Source organism: Dipteris shenzhenensis, chromosome 14 (assembly GCF_047967505.1).
Source record: "Dipteris shenzhenensis isolate YYH24624 ecotype China chromosome 14, Dip_SZ_1.0, whole genome shotgun sequence".
Classification (NCBI taxonomy): Eukaryota; Viridiplantae; Streptophyta; class Polypodiopsida; order Gleicheniales; family Dipteridaceae; genus Dipteris; species Dipteris shenzhenensis.
In genome coordinates this window covers 11,830,863-11,849,487 of record NC_141609.1, presented here as the reverse complement: position 1 = coordinate 11,849,487, position 18,625 = coordinate 11,830,863, and the positions used below count along the sequence as shown (strand labels likewise).

Below are 18,625 nucleotides of genomic sequence, written 5' to 3'. Positions count from 1 at the left end.
ATCCCCCAGATACTGTGGCCCATTCAAGGTCATTAAAAGAATTGGACCAGTTGCATATCGACTAGAATTGCCTCCTGATGTTAAAGTACATCCAGTCTTTCATGTCAGTAGACTGAAAGAAGTATTGGGTGCAAATGATCAACTTGTTTCTCCTCATGAGATTATAGAAGTTACAGATTTGACTTTTATTCCTCACGAACCTGAATCTATTCTTGAATTTCGTGAAAGACAGATTCGAAATCGTACTATCACGGAATACAAGATTAAGTGGAAGGATCGTGTTGAGGAGGATGCAACATGGGAGACATTACAAAACCTCCAAAGAACATTTCCAGATTTCTTAGCGAACTCAGGAGTGAGTTCTTAAAGGAGGGGGAGTATGTCATGTGCACGGATTGGTATCTGACGTGTACTAGGTACACAGAACTAGCTCAGGTTAGCCTGAGGAGGCTTAGAGCTAGGCAGGCTTGATTCTCGGGTTGAGTGGCAAGGGTACGAACTATTTATAGGTCTTCGCTATTTTTGGCGCCAGGGCCCGAGTCTATAAAAGAGGCCCAGGGGGTTCAGTTCTCAGTGTGCAGTTGGGAGCAAGTCTCGTTCCCAGGTGCTAGGTCTGATCCTGGATTGTGTCGCGGACGCGCGCCTGCATCTTAGCGTAGCCCAAGGCCCAGTGACAAATCCAAGGCTTCACAGCGCCACCTGGTGGTATGGGACACCAGGCTGGTTTGGATCTGATTGGGAGTTCGTGCTAGTAGCTCAGCTCGTGGCTCGGAGGGGACATCTTCTGATTCGGGATCATATCCCGTAGATGTCACGGTTGGGTGGTGAGCAGCCTGCTCAGTTCTGATGTTGTGTGTGGTTGTTTTGCAGATCAGGGGCTTCAGGAGTGCTGGGACGTGTCGCCTTTTGTGATGGAGTTGTTCTTTTTATTAGTGGCCGCACCTTTATGTTGGGGATGACGGTCATGACTTTGTGAAGAAGAAGAGGCGCGATCCTTGGAGGAGTGCTTCTGTTGGAATCCAACATACGATTTCTGAGACTTGTGGGGATCTTGAGACTGTCGTTGACCTTCATTACCCGAGTTTTTTCTAAACTTGGGGTTATCTTGAGGACGAGCACCTTTGGCCATAGTAGAGTTCCGTGTTCTATTAGCACTTTGCTTCCCTGTGTTTTGGAAATCAGTAATGCGCTCTACGTAAGCAATAGCGCCAGCTGTGGTGGTGATGTTTGCTTTGAGGACATCAATGCATAACGAGGGATTTAGGTCTGAGATGAAAGCATGAAGGCGATCATCATCAGTTAAACCATCAATCTCCAGCACCAATGTGGTGAACTGAGAGATGTAGGAAGACAGGGAGCCTGTTTGCTCCAACTGTCTGAGTTTTGATCGTGCTTGGAAGTCCGCATTGGCAGGTATGAACTGCTTATGGAGCACGTGTTCAAAACGTTCCCAGGTTAACACACTTTTGCCGTCCTTTAAGCGTCGTTGCCACCATAGGAAAGCTGTATCCTTGAGGAGGGGGGCTGCCAAGGCAATCTTTTTGCCTTCAGTAAGGTCAACACTATCAAAGTACATGCGCAGTTTTGCGAGCCATTGGTCAACTGTTCGACAATTTCGTTGACCAATGTAGGCTTCCGGAAGTTTAATGTCAAGTCTTTTAGTTTTGGAAGCTTGGAGTAAACGGTAGAGGGCACGGAGTTCAGTGTTTTCTACCTATGGTGGGAATGAGTCCACATAGTCGTCTGGTTGCGTCACGTCATCCTCTGTATGAACCTGCGCTCTAGTTTGTACCATTCTTGGAAGAAGATTCAGGCTGCTCCCTGAGGTTGCTCATGTCGGTGGGGGCAGGCGAGGCAGGATGGAACCACCTGTGGAAATTTGGTAAAGGAGGTCCTCTCTGAGGTAACACTGATGATGCCGAAATGGGTGTTACTGCTCGTGAGAGTACAGGGGCAGGTTGCAGAGTCCACAGATCTGAGAAGGGATAAGGAGCTGCTGTCGGAAGTGGAGGATATCCAGGAGAAGGAGTGCCTTCAGAGTGTAAATACTGTCTTGGGGAAGGTACAACCTGTATAGGAGGATATATGGGAGCTAAAGGAGGTGGAAAGTACCTTGGAGATGCTAAAGTTGAGGGGTAAAAGTCTCTCCAAAGATGGACAGCAAACTCGTGAGGAATATCGGGTTCTGGGTATCTACGTGTCTCGTGGAACACAACCTGGACTGTGCTAAGAAAGTAATGTAACTGAGGTGCCTCACGCAGAAGGTATAGGATGTGGTCCAAGTCACTGGAAGGGCACGTGACACAGAAGACCCACGATGCAAAAGCTCCGAAATGGGCTGGTAGTGCAATCTGAACACGATATTGTGTGGTAGGTGATGCCTGAGGTGTCCTTGAAAGGACTGGGGAATTACCAGGGGTTTCCATGCTTTAAGGAGGAGGCTTTCATTTGCTGTAATTTGATAATGAGCGTCAAATAACAATATGAAAGAGAATCCTTAGAAATAGAATGGAAAGAATCCACCTAGCATAGATTAGATCTGTCAATTAGTTGCATAGCAAGGCTTGAAAATCTCTGGTCCGGAGGTCCATCAATTAAGAGGCGCTTGGCGAGACTTTCAAGACTGATTGAGGTGTGGCAGAGCCGTGGTGTAGAAAAGGGCAGATTGCATGGAACCAGACACGCTTTTCCTGCGTTGAATTTAGAGGCAAGTACCTGTGGGGTGCGAGGAGCAGATCTGGGCCTGCTGGCTGGTCGGAATGGGAAGGCAGCAAAAGGCCGCTGTTCACAAGCTAAGGTGGCGAGATGAACCAGCAAGATCCAGGCTGGTCTGAATCGCGATAGAGAGGCAGCGAAGCTGCTGGTCACAAGCAGGGGAGGCTTAGAAGAAATTCGCTGCATCTGGCGCTGTTCTTGCTTCCTAGCTGATTTGTGGGCAGCAAGGCTGTTGATCGCAGGTAATCATGGCGAATTTCTGGCACCTTGGCGCTGTTTGCAGAAAATGAGGCAGCAAGTTGACGATAGAGGCTGCAAAGGGGGTCTGTTCGATCACCAGGTCTTGCAGGCAGGTATGCAATAGAGCCGGCTGGTGCAGGCCATTGAGAACGATGCAAGATTGAGGCCTGACGAAGGGCACGTGTTGGCTGGAAGAAAATGGCGCAATCACGTACGGCAAAAAATGGCGAAACGGAATTCTGAATTTCGCGTTTTTTTTTATTTGGACGCCTAGTGCTGGGTGGTGGTTCGTGGGTTTAATTAACTCTTGGGTAGTCTAGGGTTAGGCCTAAGGTATGGGGCTGGTTTTTCCTTTTTAGCCCTTTTAGGTACCCTTTTGTAGGGTGCTTGGTGCCAAAAGGTGTGCCTATTCTAAGGGGTGTGACCCTTGGAATAGGTGTACCTTTTCATGAAGGGGTGTGACCCTATTTTTAAAAAGGGGTGTCCCCACACGAAAAGAGGTGTCCTTTTTTCCACGATGGGGTGTGTCCCTTGGGTGAGGAGTCAAAACTCTTCATCAAAAGGTGTGTCCGATGGTGGAAAAGGTGCGTCCCTTGGTTTTGGGACAGTCCAAGCACATGAAAAGACACGATTTTTGTCGTGTCCATTCACATCAACTCGTGATGTGGGGGAGATGAAGAGGCCATTGATGACTTTAGGTGGGGTTGGCGCTAAAAATTTTTATGCTCATTCTCTCCATCTCTTCCATGCACAATGTGCACGGATATCCTTCTAGCGGAAAGAGATGTATCAGATAGGCGCTAGAAGGTAGGGGGCATTTCCTACCACTGTAAGAAATCCTAGATTTACTATATTTAGAAATGTGCTAAGGAACAGAAAGGAGACTGAAATAGCAGAGAACAAGGAATATTTCTATTGCTTGAGTGTCTGTAGTGTATCATCCATACAATTGGGCCTCTCTTATATAGAGAGTGAAGAGTCACACATGAAAAGGTGTGTACTCCAAAGTGTATGTGCATGAAGAGGTGTGTACCCCTTGTGAAGGGTGTGACCCTTGATGAGAGGGTACATTACAATAGGAGTGTCTCTTCCATAGAATGTCTCTTGTGAAGGGTTGTGCCTCATAGGAAGTGTCCCGTCGAAAGGGCATACCCTTTCACAAGTGTCCATTCATCAAACCATCCATAAGTCTAAGATATAGAGAAAGAAATACGTCACAGATCATGACAATACCACCACATCAGAGAATCTTAAATGTAACATACCTTAGTGTCCCATACCACCAAAGCATACTGCAAATAAAAAACTCGGAGGACAATATGAGTGAATCAGGGTAGCCAATCCCTCTTCAACTCAGATCATCCCAGATTGAGTCAGGGTGGCAAATCCGTTCTCAATCCTTTTCTTAATGTGATTATATCACCCCCTTGTGTTACAATACCCCAACCAATAGGTCAAAGAAGAAAACAAGCAGGTAGCATCCCTAACAACTCTTGAATCTTGACTATCCATGACCTCGGGCTAAAAGAGTGAGAATCAGAATGACCCCGCCGTTGGACATGATTCAAAGAAGGTATCCAACAAGACTCATACTGGTCTAATCAATAAGAACCTTCATATGTCCAAACGGTAACTCGAAGAAACGTCATAACTTACAATCACATCGAGATCAAAACTTCAAATAGAAACCAAATAGGAATCTATGCACTAAGATTTGAGAAAGGAAAATCCAATTGTCTTAGTTAAATCCAGTCTAATATGTAACAAATACTTAGGCACCATCAATGTACCATATATCTAAAAAACTTCAAGATATATGGAACAAAAGTACACGTTATATAATTTGAAAAAAAAACCCATCAAATTATAGATGCCACTAGATACAAATCATAACCAAATTAACCAAAACCTGGTCAATTTAATAACAAGACAGTTTAGAACACAATTCATACAAAATTGGGAAACATCTTGAACCAAGAGTGGTTCAAAATATCCAGTCGAAAAAATAATTGGATGTCTGTCAAAACTAAGCATTTCAACTTCATCGCTTCTCAATAACTTAGAAGCGATATAAAGACTCTAAACCAAGCTGTCTACATTAAGAACAGCACCAGCCTTCTTCAATATATTTCTGGTATTGAGGGGTTTTATAGTAGTGAAGAGCTGCCCAGAGTTCATCCATCAAGGAACCCATCTCTCGTAGCAGGTCATGAGGTCTACGAGGAATAATCTTCCATGAGCCTCGTCCTCCATCTCAATGAAGAAATAGTCCAGCTTTGATGGCCTTCCATAGGAATAGCGAACCAGGTGTGAAGAGCAACGAATGAGGAAAGATAATGAAGAGGGTGAAGGGGAAATCGGGGTAAATAGAGCAAGGGTGGGAGTCTTATAAAGGTGAGAATCCCAAAAGCCTAATGCTTTGAATCAAAAAACACATGGGCTTCGCACTTTTCCAAAAGCATGCTGCCAAAAACAGCGTTGCTTTTCTATTCTTGGCCAAATCATATAAAAATAGTGAAGCGTTGTGCGATGATCTCAAAAGCCACGGTCACCCAAATGCCAAGCTCACATCGCCCATCTCCTACGCAGTAATCCACGCAACACACGCATGTCCATGCTGTTCCGCTAATACCTCAAAGAAGAAAGGCGCTCCTGGCGCATCAATAGAGATGATCAAAACAGGGCGTTTGGACGAGATGTTGGAAAGCGTTGCTTTTCGTACCCAATCCTTGCGTTTAGCCCGAACAAGCAAAGCTATGCTGTGGTAGATCATCAGAAAAGCATCGCAGCCCGCAACAATCAGCAGTGAATTACTCCTTTGTCCCAATTCATAAGCCCAATCCAGCCCTGGATAATCGCACCCGGCTTCTCCAATCCTATGCGGCCTAATCCTCCCCTTTTATCATCCCCATCGCAAGAGCTTACCTAGCGCTCATGCAATCGCATCAACCTTCCTCAAACAACTAGCTGATCAACAATTCCAAATTCTCATACAATAATCCAGCGTCGAATTCCTTCTCTAAAGGCGAACACAGAGGAATCCCAACTAGTCAAAGAAATCCAACGATTTCACTAGTTACCAGCGTAGCTGCCAACCCCATATGTTCTTTAGAACACAGAGGAATCCCAACTAGTCAAAGAAATCCAACGATTTCACTAGTTACCAGCGTAGCTGCCAACCCCATATGTTTGTCTTGAACAGAAGAGAATATGGAAAATCCTATGTAGATATGAGAACTATACCTGGAAATCTCCTGAGCTACTTCACCTTTCTACCTGTGATGAAAGGGCGGCTCTGATACCAAATGACACGACCCTGCAAGATCTGACCCTATCACTGACCTAGAATCTCGTCCTCAATCCAACCAGAATCATAACGCAGGCGCCTCAATCCTCTCGACCATCCCTGAGCACATGGGCTACAGCTCGACTCATCCATAGGCCCGTATATAACCCAGGCGTCCCATACCACCTGAGCCTGTCCAGAGGACCTTCGATACACCACCTATGATCCGCCATGTAGATGGCCAGAGTCCCAGCCTAGGTCCAAGCCCCATCCATCAGTTGAGGAGCGCTCAACTGATCTACACAATAGCACTGGCCCTCCCTCTATAGATAGCACAATGCTATGAACTGCTCCCTCCATATAAAGCAAGCACTATATATGAATCAATCTCTATATATAGCAATCTCGGGTAAAAATAGCCATCCAGTCCTATGCTATCCTGTAACCCACATTCACCTACTATCCAACCCTAGGTACACCATGCACATGACACATTTGCCTGCTTCTCTTGTTGCCATTACACGTATCATTCCCTCCCTTCTTCCCTTCTACTGTAAAAACGGTGAGGTCGTCATCCAAGTAGATTTTGGTCCCCTTCAAAGATGCCATTGTGCTCATGAGGGTAGACTTGTCCATCGCAATCCAGAGTTTCATCACTAAGGATCTTGTGCACCGTGCATGATCACGGAGTCCGTGCATGTTCCAATTCACCACAAATGGGGCATTGACCCTACTCCTTTGACAAACCGAACAGCATGTTTCTGCCAAAGTCCCCTTGGGACAAATGTCAACCCCACACACACATAACAATGTTATAGGTAGGGGGTCCCAAGACCTACACCCTGCCTCATAGCCATGCCGGGCTCCTAGGGCCTCCAAAAGTCCCCCAAGGGATGGGTCTACATGCTCACACATATATTATTTAGACAAACCACCACACTTATTCCAATTGCATATGGGACTACGTCCCCGTTCACTACGTGTCATTAAGCTTCCTTTGTAATTTTTCCATCACCCACGAGGATGGGTTTAGGCCAACATCCAAAGTGAAGCATCCAAAGTTGAGCCGACCCCTAGTATGGGTATGGCAGCTCTAGATCGAGCACCCGCTAGTTTTGCATGCCTGGGTCTGTCAGGATCCTGGTATCTTCTCCGCTCTCTGAGTTTCATTTGGTTCGGAGGGTCCACACTTGAGGTGGCACCGAATAAATAAAGTGGGAGGGAAGAGTTCTCCATGAGATGTCTGGTGGGTGTAAGGGCCACACACAGCAAAGCCGTCTCTCAAAAGAAAACATTCTAGACAACTCGCAAGTGGAGTGTAATACTACCACGATCAACATGTGGGACCATCAATAGGTATGTCAATTGCTGCCAAGCTCCATACACTCGTAGGTACATCCAACCGCCGCCGCCACTGCTATCTATAGGTCACTCCCATAGCCATGTATAGGTCTTAGAGCCTCCAAAAGTCATCGGATGGATCTAGACCCTCACACTCACATAGTTATAGAAGCCACCACACTTTTCCCGCAGTTGCAAATGATGCAACAGTTTTGATAGAAGATGATGGTGATTTTGTGGGGATGGAAGGAGCCTCTAGTGTTGGACATGAAGCAACAATATAGTGGTGTAAAATTCTAGCTTATGGAACCCAACAACCATCTTGGCTAATGGCTACAAAAGATAAGGCCATGAGTCCTTGTAGAAAATTCTTCGTTACCGAGGACTTGTCTTTCAATTTGATTTGTAGCCCCATTGTTTAAGCAATAGGGAAGGTCAGACCTTCATGGACACCTTCTTCATATGAGACCTTCCGCACAAAGGATGGAGGTTAAGTCAATTAAGCAAGAGCTTCAGGGAAGTGGCCACCAATCTTGAAGCCGTCTTATTTGTGTATGAACTAATGAAAAAGATGGTGGACTCCTTCAATGTTTAGAATTCCAAAATTACAATCACACAATGCTCTCAAGCTCTTGGAAATACTAAATATTATGATCTGGAGCAAGCCCAAAAAAGCAATTGAGAAGTGCACCTTCAGCATACAAACATGATAGAAAAACTCATGGATGTTCTGAGCTACATACCTTGAAACCCGGGATCCAGAAAGCAAGCCTGCATTATACAAAAACTTTATTAGTAGAGCTTGTTGCCCTGAGCTACTCTTGTTACCCAAACCATGAGATGAGTAATAGCAACCAAGCATTGTATATCCAAGAAATCGATTCCTTGGAATATATAGGACAAATTGTGAAACAAGAAACTACCGTAATCTTCTCCTTTAATGCTTGTTCATTCTCTATGTCTTCCACAATTGTTAAAGGCGCCATTCCTGAACTAAACATAAAACATTCATTAGCACTGCATGTGATAAACATAAGATGCTACAATCAAATAAAATACTTAACGATATTATTGCATGCCACACAGGAAATTATCACACCACATAAATAGCTCTGTATCTCCCCCAGAAAATATATTGAAACCCAACATGCATAATTATTAAAATATTGCCACTAAAAAACAATGCCAGCAGATCTATAAAGGGGCCACAACTTTCAGCAATGGCTGGGTTGCACAACAACGAAGAAAACTATGCAAGGACTACTGCTATACATTGAAACCCAAAGCAAATATCAGGTTGAAACTTGACAATGGAAAACAGTCAAAAACATATGAAGAACTAAAACAGCATGCACAAAGTATGCAGTTTGTACCTCAAGCTGTAATGCTAGGAGCACAACAGTGACTGGGGGATGCAGGAGCAGAGGCAATTGCTTATAGATCGACTAACCTCAAATTAGAGCATAGAAAATATGATTGTGTTGAAGCAAGCTCTGCACGTTTTATTATGCCATGCAAAAAGTGTTGGAAAGTCACCTCCCCATCTGTAAGCCCCCAAATGAGGACAGCGAGACCAAGGGCAAGATCCACCCAGAGAAAAGGGAAAGAGGGGGCTGCCACATGAGGCAGCACCTCATATCAATCATGGCGGGGTTATCCCAGGTCAAAGGCGCACTGACGGCGTGGCATTTGGTGAGGTTGCGGGCAGGGTTACGACCTGCAACAGGACTAGCAAAAGGCGCATCAGGTGGGGCAGGCTGGGGAGGGCTGCAAAGGGGCAGTCCCCTGCCCTTAAATAGGGCTGAGGCTGGCTGGTCGGCTAGCACACAGCCCCACACAGGGTCCCCACAGCCCCATAAAAAGGGGCTGGTGGGTCGCAGACCCAGGGGGTCAGTTTTGGGCCAGCCAGGAAGAAGGGCTGCTGGTTGGTTATTTTGGAGCCCCTTGGGGCCTATAAAAGGAGCCCCTTGGTTCGGCTGCTACACCATCTCTCTTTTGACAGCCCGAGCTGCTCCTGCACATGCTTTAAACAGTCCGAGCTGCTTTCATTGCAGCTTGTATTTCAACTTGGCTGCATACAGTTGAGCTGCTTTCCTTGCTCACCCAAGATTTTGCTCAAAGCACATTCTTGTTTAGATGCTTCTCTTCTTCTCTAACAGCTTCTCTTCAAAGCTCTTTCCTTTGAAGTATTTCCTCTTTGCATTTCTATAGGTGCTCCTTTTTTTAAAAAACTCAAGAATGAAACACTTAAGGAATACACTATCAGAGACAACTCGAAATTCAAGGGATTCGTAACCTTTGGCAAATGCAATCCATGAAGAACCCTCACACTCAAAACTCTCAAAAAATGAGCTATCCTAAGCTCTGATACCATGTCAAGGTTTCAGGATTTATGAGCTCTAGAGAGAGAGTGAGTGAATGTAGAAAGGTGGAAGCTGAGACTTGCATGAGAGAGACGAGGCTCGAGCATGGAGAAGATAGAGGAGAGAGAGAGAGACCACACGTGATGATGAGACTTTGATCTTGCAAAAGGTTAGGTCCAATTGTATTTCAATCCATGGAAAAGACTCTCTTGGGCTCCTCTAAATAGAGCCAAGAGTTCCACCAAGTTTAGGTGTAAACCAATACTTGGTTGTACAACATCCTCACATTGTGCACATCTTAGCACCACATACTTGTTTACATCCTTAACCACAAAGTACATTGGCCATATTCCATGTGACTCCATTTATGAGACCCATATTTGATTCATGTGCCTCTTCATGTGAATCATGTGCATACACTCATCCTTAACCTCTAGAGTCTACGGAGTGTTTCTAACTATGATTCTTTTAACACATATACCAGAAAGAAGTCGAGGAATTCAAAATGGATTAAGTTCAAAGTTCAAAATGAATAGCTTCTGCTAACTCCACTAATCCCAAATTTTCCCGCATAATCATTGCCAAGAACTCAAGACCAGAATGAGCCTGAAGTGTTAGATGTGCTTTTGACCTAAGGTTATATTCTCATGGCATATGGAGTCGTGAATGTCTCTACCAAATTCATCCCAATTGTTTATTTACTATTGGATTCGTCTTCCTTATTATTATCTCCATTTTCTTCAACAAGTCGTCTATAACTAGTCTGGCCATTGGAAAATGATATGCAAGCCCTGTAGTATGTATAACTGATTCAGACCGTGTGTAAGTGATTTCAAAGGTCCCTGTATAGATAGTTACAAAGCTATGAAAACTATGCTTAAATGCCCTCATGTACAGATAGTTACAAAGGTAAGAAAACTATGCTTAAATGCCTTCATGTAGGAACAGTCTACATGCGAATCATGTTTAAATGTCATTTGGACTAACCATGTAGGAGCAATTTGTGAGCACAATGAAGAGCAAGAGTGATGAGCAAGAGAGAGAGTGAGCAAAACGTAAGTGTAATCAATAGTGGACTGAAATGAAGTAAGTACAAAAGAGAAGTAAGGGGTTTTGTCTAAGTGACAAAACCCTATCTTATCCACTAATCGTAGTTAGGGATTAGACTGTGGTTAGGGGTATTAACCTCATAGAGAAAAGTGTCCCTAACCTACTTATAACTGCCAAGAATATCATAATAATTCTAACACCCCCCTGCAGTGCCAATGTGGTGTACAAGGTAGTGATGAATCACCAAAATGAGATAAGTTTAGGGCACTACGAAATGCCTCAAACTTCTCATGTGAAAGTGCTTTAGTGAAGATGTCTGCAAGATTGTCATGTGTTGACACATAGATCATACTGATCTCCCCTATATGCAACTTCTCTCTGACATAAAGATAATGAATCTCAATGTGCTTCATGCAAGCATGAAACACAGGATTCTTTGCCACTGCTATAGCACTCTAACTATCAGTGAGAATTGGAGAAGGACCCTCCAATAAGAGATAAAGATCAACGAACAAACATCGCAGCCAAACAAATTCAACTGTCGCTGTGAAAGCTGCCCTGTACTCAACTTCACATGAGGAAGTAGCCACTGTAGATTGCTTCTTGCTCAGCGAAGAAATGCAAGCTTTGCCCAAAAAGAAACAATTACCACTAGTGGATTGCTTGGTATCATAGTCTCCAGCGCAATCTGAATCACTATAAGCACGCATTTGCAAGTCACCCCCCCTAGGAAACATCAAGCCATAAGACTTTGTGCCTTGCAAATAACGTTTTACAGCCTGCCAATGCGTTGTCATTGGGCTGTGCATATACCTACTCACCTGAGATACTGCATATTGAATATCGGGCCGTGTATTGCACAAATAGATGAGGCATCCCACAGCCTGACATCCACTGATTCACCTACATCATACATAGTAAGCTTCAGCCCCGACTCCATGGGAGTGGCTATAGGCTTACAATCATGCATGTTGAACCTATCCAAGAGCTTCTGCACATACTTGGATTGAGCCATAATGATGCCACACTTGTCTTGTATAAACTGGATCCCCAAATAAAAATTTAACATGCCCAAATCTGTCATGTCAAATTCAGCTTTCAACTCAGCTTTGAAATCTGCAATTATTTCCTCATTTGACCCTGTGAGCAACATGTCATCTACATAAAGAATGATGACCAAAATATCCCCCCCATCCTTCTTGATGTAGAGGGTGCTTTCCGTGGGACTATAATGTAACCTCTTACTTGCCAGGAATGAATCAATCTTGGCATACCATGCACGTGGGGCTTGTTTGCCCATATAAAGCTTTGTTTAGCTTGCAAAACCTGAGGTGCATTGCCAGAAAGTTCAAATCCAGGAGGTTGTTTGGCATTAACCTCTTCCTGCAAGTCCCCATTAAGGAAAGCTGTTTTTACGTCCAAATGATGGACATTCCAAACAAAATTTGCAGCCATGGCACTAACTGACCTGATGGTGGTCATCCGGGATGTAGGAGCAAAAGTCTCCTCATAATCTATGCCCTTTTGTGCATAGCCTTTGGCAACCAGCCTTGCCTTGTACCTGTCAATGGACCCATCTGGCTTCCTTTTCACTTTAAAAACCCACTTGGTACCAATGGCATGCTTTCCTGGTGGCAAATCCACAACATCCCAGGTCTGATTTTTCACAATGGACTGCAATTCATTGTGCATGGCATGCATCCAATGCACATTATCCTTTGCTTCTTCAAAAGAGTCAGGTTCTTCTTCATCAAGAAGAGTACCTACATAAGCTGTCTCAACTGAAAGAGCCCCCCCTACGTGCCTTACTACACTACGAGTCCTGCTAGGAAATGGGGCCTCAAGCCTACTCTCCCTGAGAGTCTGTAGCAACCAATTCGGGACTGTTTTGTCTGCGTGTATCTCTTGAATCTCCTGCCTGACAACTTCATCCACACCCTGCGGAGGTACAAAATCAGCCTGTGGCTGAATCGGGGCATGTGGATGAGGAGGAGGTTGCTGTAAATTCTGATTTTCAGCATGAGCCTCAAGTGGGGAACCAAATGCTATAGGAAGCATCCCCTCAAAAACATCATCTGAAGAAGTTGGAATAGTAAATTCATCATGTGTATGTGATGAATTCTCTGAAAATATAACATCTCTACTCACAAAAATCTTGCGAGAAGCAGGATTGTAGAGACGATAGCCTTTGCTTTGTGCACTGTACCCAACAAAAATGCATTTAAGTGCCTTATCTGACAGATTGGTCTAAGGCAAAAGGCCTAGCTTCTGCTATGTATGAGTGGTGCCTAGGGGCATATAGATTCTAATATATCCCAAGAAGGGGGTAAAGGGGCATAGATCAATCTAGGGAGAAAGGGGGCTTTGTAGAAAGAAGCTGTGAATGCAAATCGATTGTTGTTGAATCGTGAGTTCTGACTGCAAAGCAAGGCTAGGAGGAGGTTCAAGAAGAAATCATCCATGATATACAGATTGACTTCAGCGTATGGTTTTAGGTCTGTTTCATCAAGATCAACTTCAACGTTTGGAAACATGTTGTGAAGCATTGAGTCATCGGTTGAACCATTAGCATTAGAGCTACGTTCACCAATAAGATTTAAACACCTTAAACCCAATAGTCACAATGACTAAAGCAACGTACAGTTAGCCAAAAGTTGAAAGAAACTGTGATAAGCACATGAACAAGATCATCTGATGTTTTATTTTCTAATAAAAGACATGACTTCAGCTTGCTACAAATAGCCTTGCTTGCCGAAAATAGAATCGTTTTCTACAAGACAGCATCCTTACAAGTGGCGATGAGGTGTCAACTGCTAGTAAACATGTGTGAAAGAAAAAGAGGGGACACACCTAGCAAAGAAGAGGAAAGAGTAACTAGGAGCCAGAGGAGTGGATGGCCTTTTTGTAACATAGTAAGTCATAGAAACTTTGGAAGTGAAAGCTGTAGCACCAACATTATAGTCATGACCTTTTTAAACAATGCAAAATAGTTAAGAGTGCCTAATCCAATTGTTATATGATGGAAATGTAGGGAGTTTGTGATCTTCACATTTGCTCTAAGACATGATCATGATGCTTTTCTACCTTTCCTCTGGCGTCTGTGAAGACTCTCCTCAATTGTAGAGTTCTGTAATTCTGCAGGAGGGAACCGAGGTGGTAATAGGAGATAATGGGCTTGGCTTTCAGATCCAGTAGCGAAAGGTAGTCCTGGTTCATTACGTGGTTGAATTCTGACACCATCGTTACCTGCCGGAAAAAATGCAACTGTAGACATATTTGGCCTTTCTATTCTGCAAAATAAAGAAGTTTGGCTCCATGTCTTTCAGCTTTCTGGATAGCAGGGCACCAAAGCTTGGCTAATGAATACTCAAACCTGGTATCTCCTCTTTCCATTAAAGAGATGCAGAACTGAAAATCAGACAAGGCTACAATCACATTTCAATCCACCTTGTAGCTCGTACAAAAGGCTCTTTGCAAGATTCATGGCCCAACAAAAACGAATCCTTGCCAGAGGTGCATCTTGCTAAAGCGTCATGCGGAGATAATCCAACAGGCAAATCTGAGTGTCGATTTTCAATGATTTGGAAGCTCTGTGAATCTCTTGCATTCATGGCTATCATCACATTCTGTCAATAATATCACATCATCACCATTTTCCTGAGGATTTCATAATAGCAAACCTGAAATTCATTGTGCGCATTCAAAAACTCGGGCTTTACATCAAAAGAAGACCTTAACGGTTTGGTAAAACAATTCAGCTTGAAGAGCATCTTCAAATTGAATTGCAAACTTGTGCCTCTGCAGATAACGAAACGACTCTTAGCTCAGATGCTTGAAGCGATATATCTGACAGCCGAAAAAACTCCGCCACAAATTTATATATCCAAGTTTCAAGATGCAGCCGTTACATGTATGAGATTGCAAGCATAGCGGCCTCTGGTAACATGACTGAAGAAGCAATACAGAAGAATCTCGCAAAACTTATCCAGAACCATAAGCGAAAAATACCTTAGCACAACACATTGTTTCACAAGAAGCTTCAACGAGGAACACAGAACTCGAATCAAGTTCCTGGTTTCATTAAAGACTAATTTTTTGAATTTACTTTTTTAAGACTGAATATTTGTATCGACGATGACAACTTTGTGCCTACATTTTTGCTTGGAACCTTTCCGAGCAACAACACGTTTTACTAGGCGATGCACGTAATCAAGCACGCCGCGCTCAAACATCTCCAGAGAAAAGGTAAAATTTGGCTACACCTTGTCATCGACATCCGTTTTATAGCTCGCCAAAATGACTCGACCTCTGCTGACAGAACCTTCATTGAACTGTCGAATCGTAGGCCGGTAGAACGCCAATGAGGACACAAAATGCTCCTCCTAAATAGAACAATACAATGAATGTCGATATGAAAATCTTGGACGTAGTAATACAATCAGGTAGCTGGCGACTATTTCTATCTGGACCATGCAACCGTGATCTTTAAATCACTACTTTGAAAAACCACCGTAACTTTCGAAAGGCTGGGATGACAAGCATCAAAATCGACAGCGCCGCTCTCAATTTGAAGAAGGTGGAAAGAGAGTGAAACAAGCATTGAAAAGAGAAAAGGAAAGATGTTTACATGAACGCGCCCCTGGAGAATAAGGGCAAGGGAGGAGGGACGTCCATGGCTTTGAGAGATGGAAACGGTGGCGGAGTGCTTGGAAGGAAGCCAAGAACCTGAGGAGGAAGGCGGGTAACGTACTTTGAAGGAGGGAGAAGCTTGGGACAGGGAATGCAGGGAGGGAGCAGGAACGAATTGGGCCATTTTGACAGACCAAGAAGATGTGGGAAAAGAGAAGAAGGGCCGTGCAGGCATCGCCATAGCCAAAGCCCCCTTGAAGCTCACATTTGGCCTATTTATACCTTTAGCTCTTTTCCTTAACATATCAACTAGATTCGGTCAGGTAGCTGTATTGAGCTAGAATATGTATAAATGAATTTAGTGCTATTTCTTAGAAATTTTTAAATAATATTTTCCATTTTGACTTAATTTATATAACATAGATTTATGTAAACTTGCAATTTGAGTAGGTCAAGTTCTCCATGACACTTGGATGACCTCAATATGTATCTATAGGATGCATTATGTAAACTTGCGATTTGAGAAGAATTAATTATGATATCAAGAAGAGCACTATAATAGTAGAAATATTTGAAATACAATACAATATTTTATAAGAGTAGCAATACGTGAAAATTTATGTAGTATACTTAAAAGTGGTTATTATTAGATTTGTTTTAAATGGAGTTATATATCACTAAAAACATGACGTATTTAAAAGCATTTTCATAGCATATTTTAGAAGGTAATATGATAGGCACATAGGAGTTTGTGTTTAGCATATATTTTTTTGCATATATTTGTAGCTATTTGAATTTGGGATATAGTAGTTTTCATTTATCACTTTGTATATATTTGGTAGCAATTTGAATTTGAGAAATAGCACTCTAAATTTCGTACATATCATTTTGCATTTAGAATTAGCACTTAGCATTGATCAACTAGCATTTTTGTGTTTAGTAAATAGCACTTTGTATCCAACACATAAACAAATAAACTTAACCACACATTCGTGTGGAGGGAGAGTCGGCACATTTCCTCTCCAAAAATTAAAAGACCAAGGAACGTGCCCTTCCTTGGGTTCATATGATTTCGCATTTTGCACATAGCATTTTGCATATAGTATGTAGCAATCTGAGTTTGGGATACAGAACATAGCACTTTGCATTTTGCACATGGTACTTTGTTTTTAGAAATGTATGATTTTGTATTTTGCACATAGTATTTTGCATTTTTGAAAATTCAATGGATCAATTCTGTAGTACAAAAAACTTTGAGGTTGTTGGCAATCACCCATGCGTAGCAACTCAAATTGCAAGCATCAATAGCATGGCCGTCGAAGCAACAAGGACGAGCTAGAAGAACGTCAAGCTAATGCCAATTGAAAACTCTGAATCATCAAGCTGCCTCTACAAGGTTTTCAAGTGCAAGTACCTTTAGGAGCAACTTGGCGCACAAGAGCTACTTGACTACTCGAAGCTACATCACCTTGAAGAGATCAAGAACACTCAATGCACAGATTGAAGCTCCCCCACTGTGCAGACTAAAACCGATGGAGGATTGGTGCTAGCAGAGGAAGGTGAGCTAGCCAAAAGGTGCGGACAAGAGTGGCTCCTGAACGTTCTATCACCGGATCTCTTCACCCAAGAAAGTGATAGTGATTCTGACTCAAAGGACGGGGAACTTAAGCCAAACATTTGTAGCTATTTAAATTTGGGATATTGCAGTTTCATTTATCACTTTGTATATATTTGGTAGTAATTTGAATTTGAGAAATAGCACTCTAAATTTCGTACATATCATTTTGCATTTAGAATTAGCACTTAGCATTAATCAACTTGCATTTTTGTGTTTAGCAAATAGCACTTTGTATCCAACACATAAACAAATAAACTTAACCACACATTCATATGGGGGGAGAGTTGGCACATTTCCTCTCCAAAAATTAAAAGACCAAGGAACGTGCCCTTCCTTGGGTTCATATGATTTTGCATTTTGCACATAGCATTTTGCATATAGTATGTAGCAATTTGAGTTTGGTATATAGAACATAGCACTTTGCATTTTGCACATGGTACTTTGTTTTTAGAAATGTATGATTTTGTATTTTGTACATAGTATTTTGCATTTTTGAAAATTCAATGGATCAATTTTGTAGTAAAAAAAACTTTGAGGTTGTTGGCAATCACCCATGCGTAGCAGCTCAAATTGCAAGCATCAATAGCATGCCCATCGAAGCAACAAGGACGAGCTAGAAGAACGTCAAGCTAATGCCAATTGAAAACTCTGAATCACCAAGCTGCCTCCACAAGGTTTTCAAGCGCAAGTACCTTTAGGAGCAACTTGGCGCACAAGAGCTACTTGACTACTTGAAGCTACATCAGCTTGAAGGGATCAAGAACCTCAATGCACAGATTGGAGCTCCCCCACTGTGCAAACTAAAACCAATGGAGGACTGGTGCTAGCGAAGGAAGGTGAGCTAGCCAAAAGGTGCGGACAAGAGTGGCTCCTGAACGTTCTATCACCGGATCTCTTCACCCAAGAAAGTGATAGTGATTTTGTGAGGAGTTCCAGATTTACCAGAAAGGGATCAGTTGGGAAGAGCTACGTGGAGCAGTCCCAAGGTTCTCACTTTATAAGTTTTGAGGCTCGAGTTTGCAGATGTTGGAGAATGATTGGGTTGAAATAAACCAAGGATGCTTGGTACTTTGCAAAAGGAGGACAGGTTGGTAGACTGCAGATAATGGACATGAGCAGTTTGCAAGGAGTAACTAGTTTCATTGGGCCAGCAAGTTCCTGTCATGTGGCAGGCCATCGACATAGGACTCGTTTGTCGGGTATCTACACAGATTGTGGTTGGCTAGATCAGGTGGGCATTTGCCCTATAACACGGCCCCATCAATGGGGCCAAGGTATTATCTTGCGCGCAGCAGGGAGGCCAGTGATCAGCATCCATCTTGCCTCAGGTTTGGGTGCATTGAGAGCAGCAGGGAGGCCAGGGATACTTCACAACACTCTCTA

General features: G+C 43.2%; 1 protein-coding gene across 3 annotated transcripts in view; it reads right to left on the bottom strand.

The window, feature by feature from the left end:
* Positions 1-15,913, bottom strand: part of LOC147894199 (poor homologous synapsis 1) — a 69,581-nt gene extending 53,668 nt beyond the window's left edge. Inside the window, exons 1-8 of one of the 3 annotated variants that reach the window (XR_015542129.1) lie at positions 15,623-15,913; positions 15,258-15,377; positions 14,728-14,793; positions 14,443-14,621; positions 14,080-14,285; positions 13,846-13,936; positions 8,506-8,570; positions 8,326-8,353 (exon numbers count right to left, since the gene is read on the bottom strand). Coding sequence is in view for 2 of the 3 variants with exons in the window: in XM_087385118.1 (XP_087241244.1) it covers positions 8,326-8,353; positions 8,506-8,570; positions 14,080-14,285; positions 14,443-14,621; positions 14,728-14,793; positions 15,258-15,377; positions 15,623-15,865 (907 nt within the window). In the remaining variant the exon portion in view is untranslated. The remainder of the gene's footprint in view (positions 1-8,325; positions 8,354-8,505; positions 8,571-13,845; positions 13,937-14,079; positions 14,286-14,442; positions 14,622-14,727; positions 14,794-15,257; positions 15,378-15,622) is intronic. The other 2 variants (XM_087385118.1, XM_087385120.1) reach the window with 2 other exon arrangements.
* Between the last annotated feature and the right edge of the window lie 2,712 nt (positions 15,914-18,625).